This window comes from Elephas maximus, chromosome 17 (genome assembly GCF_024166365.1).
Source record: "Elephas maximus indicus isolate mEleMax1 chromosome 17, mEleMax1 primary haplotype, whole genome shotgun sequence".
NCBI lineage: Eukaryota > Metazoa > Chordata > Mammalia > Proboscidea > Elephantidae > Elephas > Elephas maximus.
The window spans coordinates 43895784-43922699 of record NC_064835.1 but is presented as its reverse complement, the minus strand read 5'-3'; the positions used below and the strand labels follow the sequence as shown (position 1 = coordinate 43922699).

The 26916-nt window shown below is 40.8% G+C and overlaps 1 gene segment (V, D, J or C); it reads right to left on the bottom strand.

The window, feature by feature from the left end:
* Window positions 1-22637, bottom strand: part of LOC126060229 (immunoglobulin kappa variable 4-1-like) — a 465741-nt gene extending 443104 nt beyond the window's left edge. Inside the window, 1 exon segment of the V gene segment in view lies at window positions 22581-22637. Within this exon segment, the coding sequence occupies window positions 22581-22629 (49 nt within the window).
* Window positions 22638-26916: the final 4279 nt, after the last annotated feature.

Here is a 26916-nt window from a genome sequence, read left to right as displayed (position 1 = left end):
TCTCCTGCCTGTGTCCATTTGTCAGTGAAATTTAGTCAGCATGACAGACAGACAACTGACACAGACTGTGGCAATGCAAGTTGAGTACATGTGGGGGTTTAGCAGGCTTCTTTGTATATTTCATCAGCATAATACTCAGTGATATTTAGAAATTAGTATTATCCCACTTTCCCAACCCCCTGCTTCTCACTTTACCACTTACACTTCCCCTTGAATTAAGATAGTTGAAATATCATTCTATATTAGCTGCCCTCAGAGGGAATGTGGCAGAGAAGAATTTGTGAAGATGTTGGTTTTTGAGCCTCCCAATAGCATTTATAAATTTATCCAAGACACAAGATCCTAATTCCACTCGTCTTTGAGTTTCCTAATTACTTCCTGTTGAGAAAATTAAGGAGTTTTTGGAATTTTAAAAGTTGGTTTAAAAAAACAAACAAACTGAAAGACGTAGTACTTAGAATTTTTTTTCAGTCAGCTACTAGAAGGATACAAAATGACAGAAATGTTTTTCATCCCAAAGGTAAGAACTTGAATACTGTAGGTGGACTGCATAAAATGGAATCATGAAAGGCACGTAACAGAGGTCAGCTCTTGGTCTGTGGAGTCTTTCCCAGTTGTGTTTCTGTGGCAAGGTCAGAATTCTGTCCATGCATATTTTTTGGCAAATACTACAAATGAACAAAAGGTCCTGTGAATATCTTCCCAGCTATGAATGGTTTTTTCCTTTTGAAGCGTTAGGTGATCTTGTTCTCATTTTCTCTACAACATCTGATATCACTAAAATAATATTTTTGCATTTTATTCTTTTTCGTTTTGTAGTTTTTACAATGGTTATGTTGGTCTTCCAATCCCTGTAATTTCCTACTTGAAAATGGTAATTTGTTTCATTTTTTAAAATACATAATGTTTTAAAGATGATGACTTTGGGATTTTATTGTCACAAAAAGAAAGAAAAGGAGGAGCAAACATGGCACTATAGAGAGAAGCACCACACCGTGCCTCCAAAGCAAAGACCGAAAAACTAAGTGAAACAGAGAAACGTCAATGCTGGAAACCTAAGCATCACATGAGGGGATAAAAAATTCAGCCAAGGACCGAAAGGAATAAGAAACTGACAGAGAACACAGAACAAGGAGAAATTCATGTGGAGGTCCCCTATCAGCTAAGGCAGCATGGATTCACCATCTTGGACTCCAGTTGGAGATCAGCAAACAGGAAGTACAGGGCAGCCGCATCACAAAGCTCCAAGCAGGAGACAGAGTTCCCAGTAAGTAGCGATATAGGCTTTCCTACTCACCATTCAAACATGAAATCAAAGATAAGTGAAATTAATTTTGAAGAACCATCATTTTATCTAAATGAAAAGTGCTTCAGATTTTGTTGGGCCCAGTGGTCTGAAAATAAACAACTTGCATTTGAAATGGATGCTAATATTCTTTACAAAGCGTTACTTGGGTGATGCAAATGATTACGTTCTAGACTACTAAAAGGTGGACATTTCAAACTCACTAAGAGACGCCTTGGGGATAAGGTCTAGAGATCTGCTTTTGAAAGGTGACAGGCTTGAAAACCCGATGGAGTGCAGTTCTATTGTGCACACATGGTGCAACCATGAGTCAGAATCAACTTAACAGCAACTAAAAACAGCAGGATCCTTTAGCAAATTGGGATCTTCTGGTTTTCATGTGGTCAATCCCATGGTGTATGGTAAATGTCAACAAACATGGTCTGCAATTTACACATTCTTTATGTTCTGTTTGAAAAACAAGAATTCAACAGTTAATTTTGTGTCAAGCATGCACTTTTATTTTTTATCTCATTGCTGCCCAAAAGATTTACATTGGAAAAAAAAAAAAAAAAAAACTTTTACCAAGGAATAAAAGAGTCACAAGTTCACATGATACATTAAGTGACAAAACCAGTGTAGTGAGAGACTACAGACTGTTCTCCATTACTTTCATGGCAGGACTGTGGAGTCTCCATTTCCCTCATGTATTTTCCTTATATCTAGGCTATCATCTAGAACAGGTTCCACTACCTCCAGTGAGTAGCAGCCTAGCAGCTTTGGACATACTGCGGGCCAAGGCATAATTGGCTGGCAAACCAAATGACTGGTGAGAACAGAAGCAACCAATATTTCACCATTCGCCACCTGTGACTAAGAAGAGCTCAGCAAAAATTATCATAATATTAGTGCCTAAGGGATCAAGGTCCCAAGATGAAAAGGAAAAAACATCAGGAAAAGTGAAGTGGGTTATTTCTTGTCTAAGATTTAACTTCATGTTAAAGTGAGAACTCTCTGCAAGACACATGGGTCTCATCAGCTAAGTCATGGTAGAAGCGAAGGGGTTTTGAGGGAGAGGTCTTAAACCTATTGTAGTCATTTAAAGACAAAAAAAAAAATTTAGTTCGAGTCCATTCTGACTTATAACAGCCTTATACAACAGTTAAAAATGATATTTTCTTAGACAATTAAAAAATGAGGGAAAAGGCAAAACTATAGAGACAGTAAAAAGTAAGTGGCTGCTGGCAGCTCAGCAGGATGAGGGAGGGATGAATAGGGCATTTTTCAGGGAGTGATGTATGGTCCTATAATAGCAGAGTGAAGACTTTATACAGTTGTCAAAACCCACAGGAAAGTGGAAGACAAAGAGCACACCCTAATGTAACGTACGGACATCAGCTAATACTAATGTCTCACTACTGGCGCATCACTGGTAGTGAACGTGCCCTGTGACTGTAAGATGTTAATCCGAGGAGAAACACCACACAGGGGAGAGCAGTGTGTATGGTAGCTCTCTGTCCTTCCTGCACAATTTTTCTGTAAACCTGAAACTGCTCTAAAGAATAAAATCTACCAAAAACAAAATGAAAAATTCTGGGACAAAGGCTAAACTGGACAGGACACTGAGGCAGTTGATACAAGTCAGGAATGTTTTGAACTATTCTGGATACATAAGGTTATACAAAAAACAAATAGATTGACTCACAGAAAGTAAACTAGGTAAGAAAATCAAAAAGGATAATAATGATTTCCTGTGTTAGCTGTGTAACAGAATCATCTAAGAACATATTTTGAAAATGAATATTGAGCCCCAGCATGGGCAAATTGGTGAGACTTCCCAGAACTGGGGTTTGGGAATCTATATTTTAGCAAAGTGCCCAGATCGTTCTTTTGTAGTGTGTGTCACCAATCCTTGAAATTGCATATACAGACCACTGCTGCATCCTACACAAGCATCCCAATGACATCAGGGGAAAAAAAAAAACCTACTTCGTATGGTATTTATGAGGATTAAATGAGATACACAAGGTATGTCACAAATGTTAATCATTATCATTTTTATCCTAATATAAAAGTAATGAAAACACAGCTAAGAATTTTAAATGTCTATTTGACTTGGAAATTTAGGGTGCATTGCTGACTTTACTGTAGGGTGTGTAAAAAGGGAAGACATTGCAGAGTATTCAAGAGAAGATCAGATAAAGAAGTGGAAGCAACATCTGAAAGGAAGGCCAATAGGGAGATGATGAATGTGCTTTGAAGGTGCATTTTTACTGTGATAATAGGAGAGAGAATTACGGACCCCAAAGCTCTCAGGTGCTAATTCTAGAATGAGTACATATTCCCATCCATAGCAAAGAATTTGCAGATGTGATTTGCGGGTAAGGATCTTGAGATATGGAGATTTTCCTGGATTATCAGGAGGGGCCCTAAATGTTATCACATGTATCCTACGATAAGAGGAAGATTTGACCACACACAGAGAAGAAGGCTACCTGAAGATGGAACAGAGAAAGGCGTAAATATGCTGGCCTTGAAGACCACAGAGATGCGGCCTCAAGACAATGAATGACGGCAGCCACCAGAAACTGGGTGAGGGAAGGAAGAGATTCTCTACTAGAGCCTTTGGAAGCGTTGTGGCCCAGCCAACATTTTGATTTTACCCCAGTGATACTGGGACTATTCTAATGGCATGAATCCTTAAAAGCAAAGATCCCTTCTCAACTACGGTCAGGGGGAGTTGTGAAAACTCAAGAAGAATCAGATAGATACGATTTTGCTGACTTTGAAGATGGACTAGGAGACGATGAGCCAAGAAATGCAGGAGACTACGAAAAACCAGAAAAAGCAAGGAATTAGGTTTTCCCATAGATTTGCCAAAAAGAATACAACCCTCCCAAAACCTTGATACACATTCACAACTTCTGTAAAATGATGATTTTAGTTTGTTTTAATCCACTAAATCTGTGGTAATTTGTTACAGCACCAAGAGAAAACTGATACAAAGGGTTAGAATGCATGTTCCTACAGGGACTTTCCACCACAGGGAGCCAAAATCAAACCAAAAACCAACTTGTAGCAGTGGAGTCAATTCCAAGCCATAGTGACCCTAGGACAGACTAGAACTGCCCCATAGAGTTTCCAAGGCTGTAATCTTTATGGGAGCTGACTGCCACATCTTTCTCCTGCTGAACAGCTAGTGGGTTCAAACCACCAACATTTTGGTTAGCAATTAACCAAAGAGACACCAAACACCTGAATTGTCCCCTGATCCCTGCAAACCTTCCTGCAGGTAAGTCAGGAGACACAGGCTCTCACCAGATGGAGGAAGTATGTGAAACCAGGGCCTGCTCCTGCAGAGACTCGCTGACACACAGCCTAGGGAGGAGGTTTGTGTTCACACTAAAGCACTGTGACAGGAAAGCCATAATGTTTTTGACAGTGATAATCTGCCACATCTTCAGACTGGAGGCTGTTGATGGTGACAATGAAATCTGTCCCATGCCCACTGCCACTAAACCAGATGGGGGTCCCAGGTGCCCGGATGGATGCTGAGTAGATGAGCAGCTTAGGAGCCTGTCCTGGTTTCGGCTGGTACCAGCCTAAGGAGCTCTTCACACTCTGACTGCACTTGTAGTTGATGGTGAGCATTTCTCCTGGAGCTGCAGCCAGGGAGACTGGGTCATCACAATGTCCCCATGGGCACCTGCAATCAGAGTGGACAATTACCATACACACCTACATTCGGCCAACACATTGAAATGCATATTGTTCATATTGTGTTTTTCTATGGCATTGCAAATGCAACAGAGTCTGTTTAGGTAATAAACATTATTTCACTCCACATCTAAAATCCTTTTTCCTGAAATGCAAAGATATTAATCTGGATGCATGGTAGTGCATTTCAATCTGTCACCTGAGACACAGAGCAGCAATGCCAGGAGGAGCTGGGTCTGTGCCATTGTCATTGTGCCTTTGACCTGCCTGATGCAGCTCATTCACACTGAGATGACAGAAACTTTTTGTAAATCTCAGAGCAGAGGGTTGGTTGGTGCAGTGGTTAGGAGCTATGGTTGCTAACCAAAAGACCGGCACTTTGAATTTACTAGCCGCGATTTGGAAATCCTCTGGGGAAATTCTCCTCTGTCCTATGGGGTTACTGTGAGTGAGACTTGACTCCACGGAAACAGGTTTTTTAGCAGCTGCCCAGGGTCCAGAGGGGGCTATGCAAAGCAGACAGGCGTTATGGAAGTAAATAGCGTGGGCAGTGAGTCATGGAGGTATATAATGTAAACAAAGACTTCAATGTATCATCACAAGAAGTAGCTGACTATGAAGGATGCAGAAATTAGTTTAGAAAGTTTAATTGTAAATCAAATCTTCAGAAGCAAGTTGAAATAAAAAATGTATTTCAAAATTAGTAGCATTGAGGGACAGAGTAGCAGGGGTGGGGGTTTGGGGACCATAGTTTAAGGGACATCTAGATCAACTGGCATAAAAAAGTGTAGTAAGGAAATGTTCTGCATCCCACTTTGCTGAGTGGCATCTGGGGTCTTAAAAGCTAGCAGGCAGCCATCTAAGATGCATCAATTGGTCTCAAGCCACCTGGAGTAAAGGAGAATGAAGCACACCAAGACACAAGGAAAACAGGAGCTCAAGAGACAGAAAGGGCCTCATAAACCAGAGATTCCATCAGACTGGGCCGGAATAGCTAGGTGGTGCCGGGCCACCACCAACGACTGCCCTGACGGGCAACATAACAGAGAATCCCTAACGCAGCAGGAGAAAAGTGGGGTGCAGAACTCAAATTCTAATAAAAAGAGCAGACTTGATGGTCAGAGACTGAAAGGACCCCAGAGGACATGGGCCCCAGACTCTCTATGAGCCCAAAACTAAAACTATTCCCGGAATCAACTCTTCAGACAAAGATTAGACTGGACTATAAGACATAAAATGATACTGGTGAGGAGTGTGCTTCTCAGCTCAAGTAGACACATGAGACTGTGTGGGCAGCTCTCGTCTGGAGGTGAGACGAGAAGGCAGAGGGTTACAGAAGCTGGTTGAATGGACACTGAAAATACAGAGTGGAGAGGACGAATGTGCTGTCACATTGTAGGGAGAGCAACTAGGGTCACATATCAATGCGTGTATAAATTTTTGTATAAGAAACTGACTTGAATTAAAAAACTTTCACTTAAAGCACAGTACAAAAAAAAAAGAAACAAAATTAATATCATTCTCTGACACAAGCACCAAGAACATAATCTAAACATTTTATTAATTAGAAATATGCATATTTTTCCTTATATGTATATAAAGGTGAAACAGTTATGTTTTCAACTAGTAGCAGGAAGTTTGGTGGTTTGATGCTACACAGATGCCCCTCAGAAGACAGATCTAAAGAACCTCTCCCAAAAGCTCGTAGCCTTGAAAGCCCAATGAAGCAGTCCTGCTTTGCACACAGTGGGTCACCATGAGTAGGAACCTTCTCAACAGCAACAAATACAACAACGTATAAAAGTATATACGCATATATGTATATGTACGTATACACACACACACACACCCCCATGTACAGATAGACAGATATAGGTATTCATCCATAAATATTTTTGAGAAATGCTGACATAAATCTTGAGGTGGTTTGGCTTTCCTGTAACTAAGAAATATGTTAGTACTAAAGCTGATTTTTCCTGAAGGCGACTAAGGATTCTGTAAATAAGTGGGCTTGAGTTCCAGGACCTTTGAAAGGGCAGTGAAGCAGAAGTGAGGACCAAGAGTCCACCCAAGTGGGAAGTTCAGAGTGAGATCATCCTGCATTAACCTGAGGTCCCATGTGGGCTCCACTTCAGGTGGGAATGAACCAGATTTAGACTGAGTCCTCTGATTTTCTCATTTTCAGGGAACTGCAGAAAAAGGTGCTTAGGCTTATTACAGAACAGGAGAGGAAAAGGGAAAGGAAGAGAGGAAAAAAGAAACCTCCCCTAGGAAGTTCTGACTACAGGTCAATCCCTGTAGGGATGTGTACCCCACATACACATGGCCTGATTGGGTGTGACTCTTTGCAAACTTAAACTTATTTATTTATTTATTACTAATGTCAGTGCCCCCTAGAAGCTTGCAGACACAGAGATAAAACTTCTCTTGAGGAAGGCATAGTCATTCCAGGTTTTAGAAACCCCAGAAATAATTTTTGAAGGGACAATATCATCAGCAAGGTGTTAGAGATTTCTCGATATCTAAGAAAACAGGCTTCCTGAACATGAACACCTTTCATAAAGAGCATCACAGACAGCAGTGAAGTCCCCCTTAGAAGTCAGATTTTAAAATTGTCACAAACAGAATTTATTTAAAGAAGTGAAAAACAAGCAAGAATGTATGTATAGGGAAAAGAGAAATATAAAACGTGAATTTTGCCTTCATATTTGAGAGAGAGTTTTTCTGGATAAATGATCCTTGGCTGGCATTTTTTCTCCTTCAGTGCTCTCTATATGTCATCATAGTGCCTTCTTGCCTGCATGGTTTCTGCTGAGTAGTCTGAACTTATTCTTTTTGATTCTCCATTGTAGGAGACCTTTCTTTTATCAGTGGCTGCTTTTAAAATTTTCTCTTTATCTTTGGTTTTGGCAAGTTTGATGATAATATATCTTGGTGATTTTCTTTTTGGATCAATCTTAAATGGGGTTCGATGAGCATCTTGGATAGGTATCCTTTCGTCTTTCATGATGTCAGGGAACTTTTCTGCCAACAGATCTTCAGCTATTCTCTCTGTGTTTTCTGTTAACCCTCTCTGTTCTGGGACTCCAATCACACTCAAGTTATTCTTCTGAATAGAGTCCCACATGATTCTTAGGGTTTCTTCATTTTTTTAAATTCTTTTATCTGATTTTTTTTTCAGCTATATTGGTGTCAATTCCCTGGTCCTCCAGATCACCCACTCTGCATTCCAATTGCTCGAATCTGCTCCTCTGACTTCCTATTGCGTTGTCTAATTCTGTAATTTTATTGATAATCGTTTGGATTTCTGAATGCTATCTCTCTATGCATTCTTGCAACTTATTAATTTTTCCACTATATTCTTGAATAATCTTTTTGAGTTCTTCAACTGCTTTATCAGTGTGTTCCTTGGCTTTTTGTGTAGATTGCCTTATTTCATTTCTGAGGTCATCACTGATGTCTTGAAGCATTCTGTAAATTAGTTTTTTATATTCTGTATCTGGCAACTCCAGGATTGTATCTTCATTTGGGAAAGATTTTGATTCTTTAGTTTGGGGAGTTTTAGAAGCAATCATGGTCTGCTTCTTTATGTGGTTTGATATTGACTGCTGTCTCTGAGCCATCTATAAGGTATTGTAATGATTTATTTTATATTTGCTCACTGAGTCTTATCTTGTTTTGTTGTGCTTCAATATACGTTGATGGGCTACTAGATTGCACTATCTTGATTGTTGTAGCCCTTGAATCACTTACGTCCCTTTACCAGCTGGTTTGGGCCATTACCAGAAATATAAGCCTAAGAGTCCATTCACTATTCTTGAGTAGAATCTGATTTTGTGTCACCAAGTGTGTGGGGTAGGCTGTCATCTATTCACTTAGAGGAGTAGTGGTGATAGTTGTGTGCACCAGATTCTAGTAGCAGCAGGGGGGTCACATTCCGGGGGGGGGGGCAGGATGCTGACAGGCTTCCCCCAAGTGCCAGTGAGGTAGGTGTGTCTCTATTCCTAAAGCACTTTGGTGAGTGGGCTCTGCAGCTGTACCTTAGGCACCCAATGCATGTACCTCTACAGATTGGTAGATGTCACTATCCTCAGACCCCTGTGGCAGGAGGGTAGGTGGTTTGGGTGGAGCTTCAGCCATCAGTTCCCCGTGGTGGGTCAGTGAGGGCTCTGTTGAATAGGCAGAGATATCAGACCTGGGAAACTTGTCTTTCCAGTAATCTGCTAAAACATTTACTGTCAGATCACTATGAGAATTGCCTTTGCATTATGATAGCCACCTTGTTCCCTGTTTTCTTTGTTCCCTATAGGGATGAAAGTCCAAGGCTGTGGATCTCATATGCTTGGCTGGAGCTGGTTCTGTATTTTTAGTCCAATTTCAGGAAGTCAGGGAAGGATTCCTGGTCCCTGGGTTTTTTGTAGCTGCTTCTCTCAGGCCAGGAGAATGGGTTAGGAAAAGATAAAACACACAAACAAACAGACAAACAAAAAAACTGCAGAGCACTTCACTCTCTGGCCCAGGAAATTCCAATGTTAATGAAGCCCCCTGGGAAGGGAAGGGGTGGGATCAGATAGATAGGAGAGAGTAGCACCCAGGAATATAGACAAAGTTACTTATCTTGCTTGGGATGACTGTTTTATCTGAGATTCCCGAGGGGTGCGTCAACTGTGTGCGCTGGATGGTTCGAGATTGGCCCTGAGGGTCGGGCCTGTGTCCTGTGCTTGTGCTGTCTCAGAAGCCATGCTTAGTTCCTCTACTCCCATTCCAAAGCCCAGCGCCAAGGTTCCCCGGGTGGGACGCCGCACTCCAGGCTCCAAAACCAGTCGCTGCCTCCCAGTGACTCCTCCTCCTGTCAGCCGCGTCGCTGTGCTGCCTGCATACACTGGCTTGCTTCCCCAAGGTCACTTCAGGGGGTTAGGTCTGTGCCCCATATTTGCACTGTCTCAGGATGCCGTGCTCAGCCCCCCTGCACCCAGTCCAAAGGCTGGTGCCAAGGTTTTCTTACTGGGACGCTGGCTCCAGGCTCCAAAAACAGTCGCTGCTTCCCTGTGGTTGTTCGTTCTCTCGTTAGCCCGTCAGTGTGCAGCCTGCTTGCGCTGGCTGAGTCTCTACAGAGGTTACCCCAGGGGGCTAGGGGTTAGCACTGTGTCCCGTGCCTGCCCCACCTCAGCAAGCTGCAATCAGCCCCGCCACTCGGCACCAGGGAACCGCGGGGTCTCAAGGCTATGGGGTGGGTCGCAGGTTCCAGAAGCGGTCGCTGGTCGAGCGCGCAGCTTTTCGCTCACCTGTCACTCAGGTCAACTCTTTAGATCTGTGTTTGATGGTCAGGGTTCATAGATTGTCATGTATGTGGTCGATTTACTTGTTTTTCCGAGTCTTTGTTGCAAGAGGAATCCGAGGTAGCTTCTACCTATTCAGCCGTTTTGGCCCCGCCTCCGTTAATAGATTTTTTTTGTGCCAATTGACTTAGATGTCCCCTGAAACCATGGTCCCCAAAAACCTGCCCCTGCTACACTGGACTTCAAAGCATTCAGTTTAATCAGGAAACTTCTTTGCTTTTGGATTAGTCCAGCTGTGCTGACCTCCCCTGTATTGTGTGTTCTTTCCATTCACCTAAAATAGTTCTTATCTACTATCTAATTTTTTTTTTTTTTTACTATCTAATTAGTGAATACCCCTCTCCCACACTCTCTTCCTCCCCTCCCCGTAACCACAAAAGAATCTTTTCCTCTCAGTTTGAACTATTTCTCAAGTTCTTATAATAGTGGTCTTATACAATATTTGTCCTTTTGCAACTGACTAATTTCACTCAGCATAATGCCTTCCAAGTTCCTCCAGGTTATGAAATGTTTCACAGCTTCATCACTGTTCTTTATCGATGCATAGTATTCCATTGTGTGAATATACCATGATTTATCCATTCTTCTGTTGATGTGCACCTTGATTGTTTCTGTCTTTTTGCTACTGTAAACACTGCTGCAATAAGCATGGGTGTGCATACATCCGTTTGTATAAAGGCTCTTAGTTCTCTAGGATATATTCCGAGGAGTAGGGTTGCTGGATCGTATGATAGTTCTATTTCTAGTTTTTTAAGGAAGCGCCAAATGGATTTCCAAAGTGGTTGTACCATTTTACATTCTCACCAGCATTGTATAAGTGTTCCAATCTCTCCATACCCTCTTCAACATTTATTATTTTGTGTTTTTTGGGTTAATGCCAGCCTTGTTGGAGTGAGATGATATTGTAGTTTTGACTTGCATTTCTCTAATGGCTAATGATCGTGAGCATTGCCTCATGTATCTGTTAGCTACCTGAATGTCTTCTTTAGTGAAATGTCTCCTTATATCCTTTGCCCATTTTTCAAGTAGGTTATTTGCCTTTTTGTAGTTGAGTTTTTGCACTATCGTGTAGATTTTAGAGATTAACTGCTGATTGGAAATGTCATAGCTAAAAACGTTTTCCCAGTCTGTAGGTAATCTTTTTACTCTTTTGGTGAAGTCTTTGGATGAGCATAGGTGTTTGATTTTTAGAAGCTCCCAGTTACCTAGTTTTTCTTCTGCATTCTTAATAATGTTTTGTATACTGTTTATGCCATGTATTAGGGCTCCTAACATTGTCCTTTTTTTTCCCCCTTCCATGAAATTTATTGTTTTAGATTTTATATTTAGGTCTTTGATCCATTTTGAGTTCGTTTTTGTGCATGGAGTGAGGTATGGGTCTTGTTTCATTTTTGTGCAGATGGATATCCAGTTATGCCAGCACCATTTGTTAAAAAGACTGTCTTTTCCCCATTTAATTCTTTTGGGGCCTTTGTCAAATATCAGCTGCTCATATGTGGATGGATTTATGTCTGGATTTTCAATTCTGTTCCAGGCTGTTCTGACTACTGTGGCAGTATAATAGATTCTAAAATCCAGTAGTGTAAGGCCTCCCACTTTGTTCTTCTTTTTCAGTAATGCTTTATTTATCCAGGATCTCTTTCCCTTCCATATGAAGTTGGTGATTTTTTTCTCCTTTTCATTAAAGAATGTCATTGGAATTTGGATCGGAATTGCCTTAAATGTATAGATTGCTTTTGGTAGAATAGATATTTTTATAATGTTAACGCTTCGTATCCATGTGCAAGGTATGACATAGGTCTCTTTTGGTTTCTTGCAGAAGTGTATCGTGGTTTTTTTGTGTAAGTCTTTTACATCTCTGGTAAGATTTGTTTCTAAGTATTTTATCTTCTTGGGGGCTACTGTAAATTGCATTGATTTGGCAATTTCCTCTTCGATGTTCTTTTTGTTGGTGTAGAGGAATCCAACTGATTTTTGTATGTTTATCTTGTATCCCAATACTCTGCTGAACTCTTCTATTAGTTTCAGTAGTTTTCTGGAGGATTGCTTACGTTTTTCCGTGTATAAGATCATGTCGTCTGCAAATAGAGATAATTTTACTTCTTCCTTGCCAATCTGGATGCGCTTTATTTCTTAATCTAGCCCAATTGCTCTGGCTAGGACCTCCAACACAATGTTGAATAAGAGCGGTGATAAAGGGCATCCTTGTCTGGTTTCCGATCTCAGTGGGAATGCTTTCAGGATCTCTCCATTTAGGGTGATCTTGGCTGTTAGCTTTGTATAAAAAAAGCTTTGTATAGATACCCTTTATTATGTTGAGGAATTTTCCTTTTATTCCTAAAATGCTGAGAGTTTTTATCATAAATGAGTGTTGAACTTTGTCAAATGCCTTTTCTGCATCGATTGATAAGAAAATATGATTCTTGTCTTTTGTTTTATTTATGTGATGGTATTACATTAATTGTTTTTCTAAACGTTGAACCTTCCCTGCATACCTGGTATGAAACCCACTTGGTCATGGTGAATTTTTTTTTTGATATGTTTTTGAATTCTATTGGCTAGAATTTTCTTGAGGATTTTTGCATCTAAGTTCATGAGAGATATAGATCTATAATTTCCTTTTTTCTTTATACCTTGCTTTGGTATCAGGAATATGGTGGCTTCATAGAATGAGTTTGGTAGTATTCCACCTTTTTCTATGCTCTGATATACCTTTAGTAATACTGGTGTTAACTCTTCTCTGAAAGTTTCGTAGAACTCTGCAGTGAAGCCATCCAGGCCAGGGCTTTTTTTTTGTAGGGAGTTTTTTCATTTCCTTTCAATCTCTTCTTTCGTTATGGGTCTATTTAGTTGTTCTACCTCTGTTTGTTAGTTTAGGTAGGAAGTGTGTTTCTAGGAATTCATCCATTTCTTCTAGGTTTTCAAATTTGTTAGAGTACAATTTTTCATAATAATCTGATATGATTCTTTTAATTTCAGTTGTGTCTGTTGTGATGTGGCCCATCTCATTTCTTATTCAGGTTATTTGCTTCCTCTCTTGTTTTTCTTTTTCCAGTTTGTCCAGGGGTTTATTAATTTTGTTGATTTTTTTCAAAGAACTGGCTTTTGGTCTTGTTAATTCTTTCAATTGTTTTTCTCTTTTCTATTACATTTAGTTCTGCTCTAATTTTTATTATTAGTTTTCTTCTGGTGCCTGACAGATTCTTTTGGTGCTCTCTTTCTATTTGTACAAATTGAAGGGAGAATTCTTTGATATTGGCCCTTTCTTCTTTTTGTAAGTGTGCACGTGTTGATATAAGTTTCTGAGTAGTGCTCTTGCTGTGTCCCAAAGGTTCTGATAGGAAGTGTTTTCATTCTCTTTGGATTCTATGAATTTCTTTGTTCCATCCTTAATGTCTTCTACAATCCAGTCTTTTGTGATGCCAAGTATTGTTCAGAGTCCAGGTGTTTGATTTCTGTTACTGATTTCCACTTTTATGTCCTTATAGTCAGAGAAGGTGCTGTGTAATATTTCAATGTTTCGAATTCTCTTAAGGCTTGCTTTATGCCCTAATATGTGGTTTATTCTAGAGAATGTTCCATGTGGACTCCAAAAGAAAGTATACTTGTTTGCTGTTGGGTGGAGTGTTCTGTATATGTCTATGAGGTCAAGTTGGTTGATTGTGGCATTTAGATCTTCCGTGTCTTTATTGAGCTTCTTTCTGGATGTCCTGTCCTTCACCGAAAGTGGTGTGTTGAAGTCTCCCACTATTATTGTGGAGCTGTCTATCTCACTTTTCAATGCTGAAAGAGTTTGTTTTATGTATCTTGCAGCCCTGTCATTGGGTGCATAAATATTTAACAGTTATATCTTCTTGGTATATTGTCCCTTTAATCATTATAGAGTGTCCTTCCTTATTCTTTATGATGGATTTAACTTTAAAGTCTACTTTGTCAAAAATTAATATTGCTATTCCTGCTCTTTTTGACTGTTGTTTGCTTGATATAGTTTTTTTCCATCCTTTGAGTTTTAGTTTGTTTGTGTCTCTAAGTCTAAGGTGTGTCTCTTGTAGGCAGCATATACACAGGTCTTGTTTTTTAATCCATTTTGCTACTCTCTGTCTCTTTATTGGTACATTAGTGCATTTACATTCAACATAATTACAGATAGGTATGAATTTAGTGCTCTCATTTTGGTGTCTTTCTTTATGTGTTGTTGATGGTTTCTTTTTCCCACTGAATTTTATGTGCTGAGTAGATTATCTTTATATATTGTCCTTTCCTCATATTCGTTGTTGTTGATTTGCTTTCTGCTGAGTCTCTATTTTTTTCTTGTATTTTATTTTGATGAGTAGGATAGTTTGTCTCCTTTGTGGTTACCTCATTATTTACCCCTATTTTTCTAAATTTACAGATAAATTTTAATTCTTTGTATTGCCATGTCTTCCTCTCCATATGGAAGATCTATGACTATATTTCTTACTCCCCCTTTATTGTTTTAATGTTTTCTTCGTTTACATAGTAACATCACTGTTACCCCGTTTTTAGCTTTTTTTTTTTTTTTAAATCTTGCTCTGCTTTGTTTGATTTCCCTGTCTGGGTTGACTTCTGGTTGCTCTGCCCAGTGTTCTAGTCTTGGGTAGATACCTCATATTATTGATTTTCTAACCAGAGAACTGCTCTTCATATTTTTCGTAGTTTTGGTTTGGGTTGTAAGAATTCCTTAAACTTCTGTTTATCTGGAAATATCCTAATTTCACCTTCATATTTGAGAGACAGTTTTGCTGGATATGTGATTCTTGGCTGAAATTTTTTTTCCTTCAATTTTTTAAATAAGTCTTCCCATTGCCCTCTTGCCTGCCTAGTTTCTGCCGAGTAGTCTGAGCTTATTCTTATTGACTCTGCAATGTAGGTGAGTTTTGTTTATCCCTAGCTGTTCTTACAATTCTCTATCTTTGGTTTTGGCAAGTTTGATTATAATATGTCTTCATGACCTTCTTTTAAGATCTGCCTTATGAGCAGTTCAATGAGCATATTTGATAGATATCTTCTCATCTTCCACGATGTCCAGGGAGTTTTCTGCCAACAAATCTTCAACAATTCTCTCTGTATTTTCTGTTATCCCTCCCTGTTCTGGTACTCTAGTCACTCGGAGATTATTTCTCTTGATAGAGTCCCACATGATTCTTAAGGTTTCTTCATTTTTTTTCAAATACTTTTATCTGATTTTTCTTCAAATATGTTAGTGCCAAGTGATTTATCTTTGAGTTCAGAAATTCTGGCTTCTACTTGCCCAGTTCTGCTCCTCTGACTTTCTACTGAGTTGTCTACTTCTGTAATTTTATTGTTAATCTTCTGAATTTCTGATTGCTGTCTGTGTATGGATTTTTCCATCTTCTTAAATTTTTCATTATGTTCCTGAATAATCTTTCTAATTTCTTCAATTGCTTTATCTTTGTGTTCCTTGGCTTGTTCTTTGTATTGCCCCATTTCCTTCCTGATGTCTTCAAGGGTTCTGTATATTAATCTTTTGTATTCTGGCTCTGGTAATTCCAGGAATGCACATTCATCTAGAAGATCCCTGGATTCATTGTTTTGAGAGATTGTTGAGTGATCATGGTCTGTTTCTTCATGTGACTTGTTATTGACTGTTGTCTCTGAGCCATTTATAAGTTACTGTATTAGTTTATGCTTGCTAACTGTGACATAGCTTCTTGCTTTGTTTTGTTTCGATATACACAAATGGGTTGCTTGAGTGAGCTAGCTTGATTATTTTCGCCTTTGGAGCTCTGATGTCCTGTCCCCAGATGGCTCGAGGTGTTATCAGGTATATCAGTCTAGGAGTCCATTCACTTTTCTTGTATGAATTCAACTCAGGTGTCCAGGTAGCTGATCATCAAATGTGTGGTACATGCTCTGTCCCACAGTCTTAGAGGGGCAGGCATGATTGGTGTATTTACTGGTATCTGATTACAGCAGGGGGTCATGCTCTGATCAAGGCAGGGGGCTAACAACTGACTCCTGACTATCTCTGAAGAAAGCACATCCCTCTTCCCTAGAGCGTGCAGGTGGGTGGGTTCTGCAGACTGACCATGGGCACCCAACATTTTTGGTTGTAAGGACTGAGAGGTACCAGTTATCCTTGGACCCCTGTCGCAGGTGGCTGGGTGACCTGAGTGGAGCTACCAGTCCTTAGGTCTCTGATGTGGGTAGGTGAGAACCTTGTTTAATAAACAAAGTAATGTCAAACATCAAACACGCACCTCTCCACCACACAGCGGAAATTGTTGAAGTCTTTCAACAAGAGCCTGTTCTCCCAAAATAGGCCCACACTGGTCTATGCAGAAGGGAAATGTGCTCAATGTCCATGGCCCATTTATGCCTGGACAGGAGCCACTTCTGTCCTGAGCTCACCCAGTTAGTGGAGCTGGCAATTTATCTTTTCCCCCAACTGAAAATCTTTTCCTTCCCCAAGATTAGGAGGATGGCTCTAGGTGCTCAACAGGGAATTCAGGGAATTCAGCTGCTGAAGCCAGCTTGGGGTTGTGGGGGCACCGTGAAATATACGCCCGTACTTAGCTTTGCTGAGAGTGCCATACTTCTCAGGTTTCAGAGGTGTGAGTAGGCTGAGTGGCTGGCTGCTTTTCCCTGAGGAAAGTGTGGCCAAACACTAGTATCACCCCCCCGCCGCCACTCCGGGAATGGTGCCTGAGGGCTCCCCGTGATTCACATCTGGTACCTCCTCTCCGCTTCTGAACTGTCTCTTCCTCCCCCTGCCCCTCAGTTCATTTTCTAAGCTTGCCTTGAAGCTCAGAGCTCCGAGCTTGTGACCAGTATACTCACTTCACTTGTTTTTTCAGGTCTTTGTGGTAAAGAGGGCTCTCAGGAAGCATTTGTCTATTCCGCCATCTTGGCTCCCGCCTAGTTAACTTTTGCTTACCCCAGTGATTTTGTGATTTGTGGTTTGTTTCCTCCCTTCCCTCTCCCATTCTCCATGGTTCTATGAAGTTTAAAATTAACCTGTGTTCCTCTTGAACAAGCAGAACAACAATCAATAAGATCTGGGATAAGACAACCAGACAAGGAAGGCCCATCTTGAGACTGAAACCACTATGGCCTTTAATCCTGCCTCACAGTTGTACTTCATTTACCTGATTCACCCACCCTTTCTCTTTTCTTTTCTCTTCAAGTTGTAACGCCTACTTCTCATCCTAACTTTCAGCAAATGACCCCATTTCCCGTTTCCAGGAAGAGCTTCTACTAGCTCCCCTCATGCACCTTCAGATCCACGGGTGTCTACATCCCCATGTTCTGCCTTCCTTCCTTCCTATTCCTGTAGATGAGCAGACAGCCTTCTTACCTGAGGCCAGTCCCTCTGCTCCTACACCGCTGTTCCCCCAAAGGACATTCTTGGCATTCCTCACCCCTCTTTTTTGAACTATCCATGTTCCCCTCACTTTAGCATTGTTTCTGTCATCATGAGACATCATTTTTAAACTCTCTTGACTTTACGTCTGCCTCCAAAACCTAGACCGTCTCTTTTCATACACCCTAAATCACGCAATCCCCGGCATCATTTCTATTACCAAGGACATATTTTCCAAACTCTGATTCTTCTTTTTTCCAGCTTTCTCATTCCAATCACCAGCAATTATCAGGGCTTCCAGGTTGCATTTCCAATCAGTTTCAGACTGCAGAACTTGGTGAAAATCTTCCAATTCTTCATCTTTAGCCTTAGTGGTTGGTGGGTAAATTTGGATAATTGTCATGCTATGTGGTCTTATTTTTAGGCCTGCAGATGTTATTCTATCACTGACAGTGTTGTACTTCAGGACAGATCTCAAAATGTTCTTTTTGATGATGAATGCAGCACCATTCCTCTTCAAGTTATCATTCCCGGCATAGTCCATATCATTTTCTGATTCAAAATGACGAATACCAGCCCATTTCAGCTGACTAATGCCTAGAATATTGATCTTTATGCATTCTATTTCATTTCTGACAGTTTCTCATTTTCCCAGACTCATACTTTGTACGTTCCACATTTCGATTATTAATGGATGTTCAGCTGTTTCTTCTCATTTTGAGTCATGCCCCATCAGCACATGAATGTCCCAAAAGACTAACTCGATGCCCCTCATTGAGGTCAACTCTACTTTTAGGAGGCAGCTCTTCCCCAGTCATGTTTTGAGTGCCTTCCAACCTGAGGGGCCCATCTTCTGGCCGTATAAAAGACCTAGTTTTGCTGCTCTTCATTAGGCTTTCAATAGCTAATTCTTTCAGAAGCAGACCACTGGGTCTTTCTTTTTAGTCTGACTTAGTCTGGAAGCTCAGCTGAAACCTGTCCACTGGGGTGAACTTGCTGGTATTTGTATACTGGCAGCATAGCAACTAGGATCACAGCAACATGTGAGCTCCCATTTGTATGACAAACTGATAGACGGGTATTTTGAAACTAATATCTGGAATTTGTTTTTCAGATCTGTTGCACCCTGCTTTTATTTTTCTGTGCCTTGTATGCAATGTAAATTTTATCATTTATTTCTTTAAATTAAGTCACATAGCTCCCAAATCTAAAGTGTGAGGAGAACACTTTTTTTTTTCTCTGTTATTTCAGTTGCATCACATTCATGTTCATATCCTAGTTATTTCCTTGAAAGTCAAGTATCTCTGATGTCTTGGTGGTATCAGTCTTCCAAAAAGTATTGATGAGGATTCCTGAGGATTTATGATGGGTGTGCCCTCTTCTAGAGCAGCTTTCTATTGATTGGGCTTTCTTAAACTAGTTTCAAGGTTAGAGAGTTCCAGACACACCTAGGTCATATACACCCGGAGTGAAACTCCTTGGAAGGTTGACTTTCAGACACATCTTCCCAAGGAAATCTTGCTTATTTTTTTTCTGCCCATTTCCACAATGAACCTAGAGCCTTTTGGTAATTTCCTAGCAGCTGTGAGAAGGATAGGTTCAGTTTCTCTAGTTCACACTGACTTTGAGATTACAACCCCACTCCTTTGGTTCAAGCACAATGTAGGGACTCTAGGGACTTCCACATAGGTAATTTCTGGGCCTGTCTTCCATTTTCCTGGGTTTTACATACCCTCTTTTAGAATTAAAACTTTCGTGTATGGAATGATTTTAAACTGTCCTTCAGGATAAAAGTAGCTTTAGAGCTCAGATATTTTCTGGCCATAAGTTTTTATCAAAAAGTGAACCAAAATTTCTCCATCACAATCACTTCTATACTCTTCCTTCTTTCATTTATATATTTCCAGCATTTTGTATTATTTCACCAGGACTGTAGAAATCACGAAAGCAGCCCATCACTTAGGAGCCCTGAAGGTGTTTCAATTTTTTTGCCTGATTTTAAGTAGAAGGTCTTCTTAAGAGAAGCTGCTGTTCCTAGTTTTAGAGCTTCTAAGTTGATATTAGAGCTTCTAAGTTGACTATTCTGTCTTTTCTAGTCTTTGGCTCTTGATTTACATTAGTTGGTTTCACAACCCGCTGCCCATGCAGTTTGCTTTCACATTCAATGCTGGCTTTCCATAGACCCTCCAGGCCCAGTCTGGCTGCTCAGGTTCTATAATTGGGGACTTTGCAGCAGGCTTAGATCTTCATCAGGCAGATGGAGGAAGCAAGCTGGTGTTACAAGCTCCTTTCGTCATGTCCCTGTTGCTCTGGGTCTCTGGTGAGAAATGAAAAGTACCTCAATCCCTTTAGAGAAGTACCTTTATAGAGCTGAAAAATCATTTTAGGGCATAGTAGCAAATGATGCATCAATTATGTTTGAAGCGTATTCCACTAAAGTGCACATTTAAAAGGGTATATTTTAATGTGTGTATGAAAAGCTGTGTATATATGTGTGCATGTAATTGTCTTCTCTGATTGCAAGTGCCAGTGTGGACATCGTGATAACACAGTCTCCTGTCTCTTTGACTGTGTCTCCAGGAGAAATGATCACCATCAGCACAAGCCCAGCCAGAGTGTTGGCAGCATCTTAGCCTGCTATCAGCAGAAACTAGCGCTGGCTCCTAGGCTGAATATCTCCTTTGCACATTAACCAGGCATCCAAGATTCCTGACTGCTTTAGTGGCAGTGGGCCTGGGACAGTCTTCACTCTCACAATCAGCAGCTTCCAGGGTGAGGATGTGGTAGACTATTGCTGTTTGCAACATTATGCCTACGCTCTCACAGTGTTTCAGCCTTGAACACAAGCTCTTCCCCAGGGCTAGAGGCCTGTGAGTCTTCACTGCACCAGCTGCTTCCTTCACACTCCTGAACATGTACAGTTCCTCTATCTGGCCCAGAAGCCTCATCTCCTAGAGATGCAGTTTTCTCTCCAGAGGGACCCTCCTATTCAGATAGGTCTACATTTTGAAGTGAGATATGAAATAGAGGCTACAAGCCACATAGGCGTGTGCACTTATTCCAGTTAGAGACCATTTTGGTTTGATTTTCCTTCTATACTCGATTCCACAGTAACTCTAGATCATCCTTGTGTGCCTTTCATTTTAGGTTCAAGAGGGCAGATCTTGCTCAATAGGTGCCAGAATCCCTGCTCTCTCCCAGGAGAAAAAGTCTCTATTAGCTGCAGGGCCAGAGTCTTGTCTACACTGACTAGAAACATTGCTTGGGTTGTCATCAGCATGAACCCGAGCAGGGACCTACAGGCCTCATTTACCATACTTCCTCTACACGTGTTGTTGTGATGCTGAGCAGGTTTCAGTAGCACTTGCAGACTAATACAGACTAGAAAAAAAGGCCTGGTGACCTACTTCTGAGAATTCAGCCAGTGAAAACTCTATGGATCACAACAATCAGATAATATTGTGCATTGAATTTTCATGAGTCAGGGACTCACAAGATGGCAAGTAAAAATGAGAAACAAACATGATTTCCTTCAGTCACCGAATTAAACTTGGGCTCCCAAGGGATTAATGTAAAGAGGAATTGACAAATAATGAAAAAAGAAATGGGAAAACTATTACATGTTTCTAGAGCAATATGGTTAATGAGTTAGAGTCTGGCCTTTGAAAGAATGAGTGACACTGAAAGACATGGGCAGAGGAGAAAGGGGCAGTAAAATGGGAGCTTAGAGCAGGAAAATACCTTCACTGATGTTGACCAGGAAGGCTTGGCTGAAAAACAGGATCTATGGAAGGAAAATGTAAGAGAGGAATACTCCCTTCTGTGAGGGAGATTTTAAATATGAAGGGCCCAAATTTAATATTGGATTAGATCCAGAGTTATGAGGCATAATGGAAGAGAAAGGAAAATGTCCAGGAAAACAAGGAAATAAACCAGGAATATTCGAGAGTCAGGAAAGCACAGGAAAGAGAAAACTGATCTTTCAGCGTGTAAAGCACACTGGACACTACCCCAAATCAGTCATGTGATCTCTCCATGTGAAACATGCTGGTTATTGTGATATGAAAACTCCTGACAAAGTCTACAAGAGAATTTTTGAGTATTTTTTTTTCTTTAGTTTACCACAAAATGGGATCCAGAAGAAGCCACATCCCTTAATTTTCTCCTGGTACCTGCAAATACTCCAAGGAATTCGTCAGGAGATGCAGTCCTTGAGGCAGACAGAGGGAGCATGCATGTTCAGGGCTGAGCAGAAAGGAAGCAGCTGGTGCAGTGAAGACTCACTGGCCTGTAGCACTCGGGAGGAGGTTTTTCTTAGAGGCTGAAGCACCGTGGGTAAAAAAAAAAAAAAAAAAAAAGGTGGAGTATTATAAGTCTGCAAACAATAATAAACTGCAGCGTCTTCAGCCTGGAAGTTGCTGATGGTGAGAGTGAAGTCTGTCCCAGACCCACTGCCACTGAACCGGTCAGGGACCCCAGAATCCCGATTAGATGCCAAGTAGATGAGCAGCTTAGGAGCCTGTCCTGGTTTCTGCTGGTACCAGTTTAAATAGTCTTTCTTGTCGGAGCTGTAAAAAATACTCTGGCTGGCCTTGCAGTTGATGGTGACCGTTCCTCCTGGAGATGCAGCCAGGGAGGCTGGAGACTGGGTCATTATAATGTCCCCACTGGCACCTGTATTCAAAGTGGACAATTACCATGCATACATATACACACACTTTTTCATAGGCACATGAAAATATCCCCCAACACAACATCTACTGATATTAGGTATCAGCACATAATTGGTTCCAGTTTGGAAATAACCATCATTTCCAGTTATTTGTTAAAATCATTTTTCAGCTCTGAAAAAAAAAAAATAGTCTAGAGGTATTGAACACTTTTCATCTCTCACCAGAGGCCCAGAGCAGCAGGGACAGGAGGACCAGAGTCTGTGGCACCATCTTGCTTCCCCTGCCTGCCTGTTGCAGATCAGCTCCCATTGCACAGGCCCTGTTTATAACATCTGAGCTGCCAGCGTGGGTGTGGGGGGGCCTATGCAAAGCAGTCAGTGAACTGAAAGCAGATTTCATGGACCATGGTTTTGAAAGTATCTAATGTACATCAACAAGCAAAAATATTACACAAAGTATAATTTTATCACTCGAACAGACACAGCAGTGTACTTAGAAGCTCTAGTATCAACTTAAAACCTCTCACAGCCCAGTGGATTCCAACTCAGGGCAACCCCATGTGTTACACAGTAGAGCTGCTCCATAGGGTTTTCTTGCCTGTATTCTTTATAGAAGCAGATTGACAGGCTTTTATTCAAGGGTACCTCTGGGTGTGTTCAAACTGCCAACCTTTAGGTTACTAGCCCGACACAACTGCTTGAAACACTCATGATCTAATAAATGGCTTTACTTTTAACTTATAAACAGTTATAAATGGGTTCAGGTTCCATAAATGATGCACTGGTTTCCTCAAATCAACAGTTTTGGAAAATAATAAAAAATGCTGGAAAAAATATCAAAGGAAAGGGAAGAATATGGGAAATTTTTGCCTCAAAGTTTGATAAAAATTTATAGCTAGAAAATGTCTGAGCTCTAAAGACACTTGTATCCTGAAGGAGAGCTAAAAGACACTGCAAGCATTTCAGATTGGATTCCAGGGCTATGCAAGGGCCAGAGAAATGGAAGACAGGCCCAGAATTCACCTGTGTGGAAAGTCCTCATTGATCCCCTACTGAGCTAGTTCTTACGAGGGCTCAGATCAGAAAGGAAGTGTGAACCAAAGAGAAAGTGGACCTATGATGTCCACAATGGCTAAGACCTAAGAAGAGGGCTCTAGATTCATTGTGGAAATGGACAGGAAAAAACAAACAGAATTTCCTTGTAAAGCTGTGATTGAATATCAACTCTTCGAGGAGTTTCATTCCAGGTGTGCACGGCCTTGTGTGCCTGGAGCAGCTCAATCTTCAAGTGAGACACCATCTCTCTTACTTTGGATATGCTATCAGGAGGGATCAGTCCCTGGAGAAGGACATTACGCTTCTTATAGTAGAGAGTCAGCGAAAAAGAGAAAGAGCCTCAAAGAAATGGATTGACACAGTGGCTGCAACATAGGGCTCAAGGATAGCAAAGACTGTGAGGATGGCTCAGGGCCACGGAGGGTTTCGTTCTCTTGTGTATAAGGTCACTATACTAATTTGAGGGCACATAACAACAACAATAGCATGATATGAATACCAATGTGATGCAACAAAAATAACAGAACAAAAGGAATTCTGTTCTTTCTTCAGATTTGGGCATTACATGAGTTTATTTAAAGAAATAAATGACAAACTTGACATTGTATGCAAGGTACAGAAAACTAAAAAGGAGGCACTTCAGATCTGAAAAAGAACCAACTGAATTTCTAGAAATTAGAAATAGAATTACCGAAATTTTAAAACTCAGTAGGAGACTTTCACTTGTAGGCTAAATGGAATATCAAGGATAAGATTTACTCTCAAGCATGAAAAAACCAAAAAAATAATTAACTAAAATTTTATTTAATGGTTAACTCACTGAACTCCTAGTCCACCAACAGTGGTCTCAAAAAAAAAAAAAAAAAAACCCTGGCGCTCTACTTCTGAAAAATCAGTCTTTGAAAACCATATCGATCACAGTTCTACTCAGACATGCGTGGGGTCACCATAAGTCAGAATCAACTCAGTGGTGTACTCTTTTTAATGTTACTAGATTGTCAGACCTTTCTTCCTAGGCCCCATTGTTGGATTTCACCTGCTAACCTTTTGGTTAGTAGTCGAGCCCAAAACATTTGCTCCACATCACTAGCTTAATTTTAGTTTGGGGCAGAGAATCCAAGATGATATGTGGCCATTACTGCCATATTCAAAAAGTAAGTCAGAAGAGAGCACCCTACAAGATTTTCTACCGCAACCCTGTGCTCTCAGACTTCACCATCATACTCCCTGGCTCTTGGCATAAATGCCCCCTTGCCAAACCCCACCGTGGGCTCGGCCCTGCTTATGTGAGCCTCATAAAGGAAGCCTCTTCTGAGGAATGGAACCTGAGCAACATCACACAAGAGAGAAGCTTCAGGGTGGTGACACCATCCAAATCCTCAGGCTCCTGCTCTATTCTGTTCCAGGTAAGAAGGTATTTGCAAACCTGGATATGGAGTTTTCTCTGCAGAGTAATCCTTCCATAAAGAGCTACAATTTTAAAAAGAGATATGAAATAAATGCTACAGCAACACAGGCCTGTCCACCTACCACAGTTACACTGTTTTGGCTGGATCGTTTCTTCTATTCCTGATTGCACAGCATCTCTGCATCATTCTCATGCATACGCAGTGCCCTATTGGGTGGTCTGTGGTAAGGTAGTCCTCAGGCTGGGTCACAATGCAAAATCATCAAGGAACCGTGTGTTCTAAGTATGTGGCTGGGACTGAGAACCAACAAGCGTCTTCGCACTCACCCACCTGACCGTCAGGACAGCCCTTCTTCTGCAGTGCCCCTCCAACGCCTTTTATTGGCTGGAATTTTGTTGAGGATATTGGTCTGTAATTTTCTTTTTTTGTGGTTTCTGCATCTGGCTTTGGTATCAGGTTATGCTGGCTTCCTGTAATGAGTTCGAGAGTATTCCTTCCTTTTTTACACTCTGAAATACCTTTAGTAGCACTGGTGTTAGCTCTTCTCTGAATGTTTGGTAAAACTCTCCAGGAAAGCCTTCTGGGCCAGGGAGTTTTTTTGGGCGGGGTGGGGGGGGGGGGAGATTTTTGTTTGTTTGTTTTCTCTTTAATTTCTTCTTTTGTTATGGGTTTATTTATTTTTTCTACCCAAGTTTAGTGTTAGTTTAGGTAAGCAATGTGTTTCTAGAATATTGTCCATTTCCACTAGGTTTTCAAGTTTATTGGAGTACAATTTGTCGTAGTATTCTGTTATGATCCTTTTTATTTCAGTTGGGTCTGTTGTGATATTGCCTGCCTCATTCAGGCTATTTGTTTCCCCTCCTGGCAGTGGGTTTGGTTTTTGCTTCCTGTTTTTTTTTTTTTTTCAGTTTTGCCAATGATTTGTTGATTTTGCTGATCTTTTCAAAAAACCCAGCTTTCAGTCTTGTTGAATCTTTCAATTGTTTTTCTTTTTCATTTATTTCTGCTCTAATCTTTTTTTCCTTTCTCTTGGTGCCCAAGAACTCCTTTTTCTGCTCTCTATTACCTCAAGTTTTACGGTTAATGTTTTGATTTTGGCTCTTTCTTCTTTTTCGATGTGTGCATTTATTGCTATAAATTGACCTCTAAGCACTGCGTTTGCGGCATCCCAAAAGTTCTAGTAAGATGTCTTTTCATTGTCATTTGATGTTATGAATTTCTTTATTTTCTCCTTGATTTCTCCTATAACCCAGTAGCTTCTTCTTTTTTTTTTTTTCTAAACAGTACTCTAGATGAAGCTTTACTGAACAAAGTAGTTTCTCATTAAACAGTACACACATTGTCTTATGGCATTGGTTAACAACCCCACAACATGTCAACACTCTCCCTTCTGAAACTTAGGTTCCGTATTACCAGCTTTCTTGTTCCCTTCTGCCTTCTAGTCCTTGCCCCTGGGCTGCTGTGCCCCTTTACTCTTGTTTTGTTTTATGGGCCTATCCAATCTTTGGCTGAAGGGTGAACCTCAGGAATGACTTCATTACTGAGCTGAAAGCGTATCTGGGGCCCAGACTCAGGGTTTCTCCAGTCTCTGTAAGGGCAGCAAGTCTCCAGCTCTGTCCAGGACCCTCTTTTGTGATTCCTGTCAAAGCAGGCATTGATGGTATCCAGGCACCATCTAGTTGTACTGGATTCAGTCTGCTGGGGGCAGTGGTAGATGTGGTCTTTTAGTCCTTTGGATTAATCTTTTCTTTATATCTTTAGTTTTCTTCATTCTTCCTTGCTCCCAAAGGGGTGAGGTCAGTGGGGTATCCTAGATGGGTGCTAACAGGTTTTTAAGACCCCAGATGCTACTCACCAAAGTAGAGTGTAGAACCTTTTCTTTATAAACTATGTTACTCCAATTGAGAGAAATATTCCCAGGGACACTGGTCCCCACAGCACTCAGCCCAGCAATTTGTTCCCTCAGGGAGTCTGGATGTGTTTATGGAGCTTCCATGATCTTGCCTTGTACAAGTTGTGCTGTCTTCCCTAGTATTGCATACTACCTTCCCCTTCACGAAAGTTACTACTTATCTATTGTCTACTTAGTGTTT